At 45.2% G+C, this 1,038-nt stretch overlaps 1 protein-coding gene across 1 annotated transcript in view; it reads left to right on the plus strand.

Moving 5' to 3' along the window:
- The first annotated feature begins 741 nt into the window (after positions 1 to 741).
- DISC1 (disrupted in schizophrenia 1) overlaps positions 742 to 1,038 on the plus strand; it is a 334,249-nt gene continuing 333,952 nt past the window's right edge. Inside the window, exon 1 of the mRNA XM_023517671.1 lies at positions 742 to 832. Within this exon, the coding sequence (XP_023373439.1) occupies positions 799 to 832 (34 nt within the window). The 5' untranslated portion in view covers positions 742 to 798. The remainder of the gene's footprint in view (positions 833 to 1,038) is intronic.

Raw genomic sequence — 1,038 nt, forward strand, 5'->3', positions numbered from 1 at the left:
GTTTCTAGAACCCTCTTTCTGTTACCTGCTCTGCTGCTCAAATGAGTATGTGCAAGTATGTGTGTGTTTGCAAATATGGACAGGAGTTGGTAGGTCTGCTATTCTGCTTCTAGTATTTTGGTGCTGCGTCATTAGTAGGAGAGCGTAGGATGGGGCCTCTGGATGTCGCCCTCCACTTCCTTTGTTAGTAGGAGAGCGTAGGATGGGGCCTCTGGATGTCGCCCTCAACTTCCTTTGCTTCTGGATTTAAACTGAGTAACTCATGGAATGTGTTTGCACTGGGACTGACTTGGGGCATTAATTTTCACAAAAGGCAGAAACCCCCTTTTGTTTCTGGTAGAAATTGAAGATGTCGTTGTGACAGCCCCCACTTCTCACCAAAGGTGAGCACAACCTTGCCCCTTTAATCTCACGAAGTGGTTTTCAGGATGACACATGAATTGGAACTCATGGAATCTTCTCTGCTTTGCTGCAGGCCTGCGAACCATCAAGTTAACCAAGTGAGCTCACCGAGTTATACCAGCTGTGTAATTTCAGGCTGAATTCTCCTCCCACCGTGACTGAGATAGCACATCCCATTGCTCTCCCAGTTCTATGTGTGACTGACATCGTAAACAGTCCGGGGAAGGTGATGTCTCGTCCATAAGGAATTGTGTTGCTGAAATGGACTGCATGGTTAGAATGGAAACAGAGTAAAACTTGGTTTATTCCGCCCCAGGATGTGCTCTGCCCACTTGATGCTTATCACAGTGTCCCAAAGGCACCGCAGAACTGTGCTCTCGGAATTACTAAAGAAAGATGAACTTGTGGTCACTGCGGTGTTTGTGCTTTGGTGCGTATGGCTGAAGTCTGACTGTTTGCAAACCGGTTAATCCACAGAGGTGTGTGTGTTCTTGATGGTTCTGAGTCTTTGGTTAACCTGAATATCTTAAGATCTGATGCTGCAACCATGATAGACAGGATTAAATTTCCTTCCACAAAAAGAATATATTCATTTATGCTTCCACTATACATTTGCATCCAAGTCTTTATACTCTT

Source organism: Otolemur garnettii, unplaced genomic scaffold, assembly GCF_000181295.1.
Source record: "Otolemur garnettii isolate 467f Iridium unplaced genomic scaffold, OtoGar3 scaffold00116, whole genome shotgun sequence".
Lineage (NCBI taxonomy): Eukaryota > Metazoa > Chordata > Mammalia > Primates > Galagidae > Otolemur > Otolemur garnettii.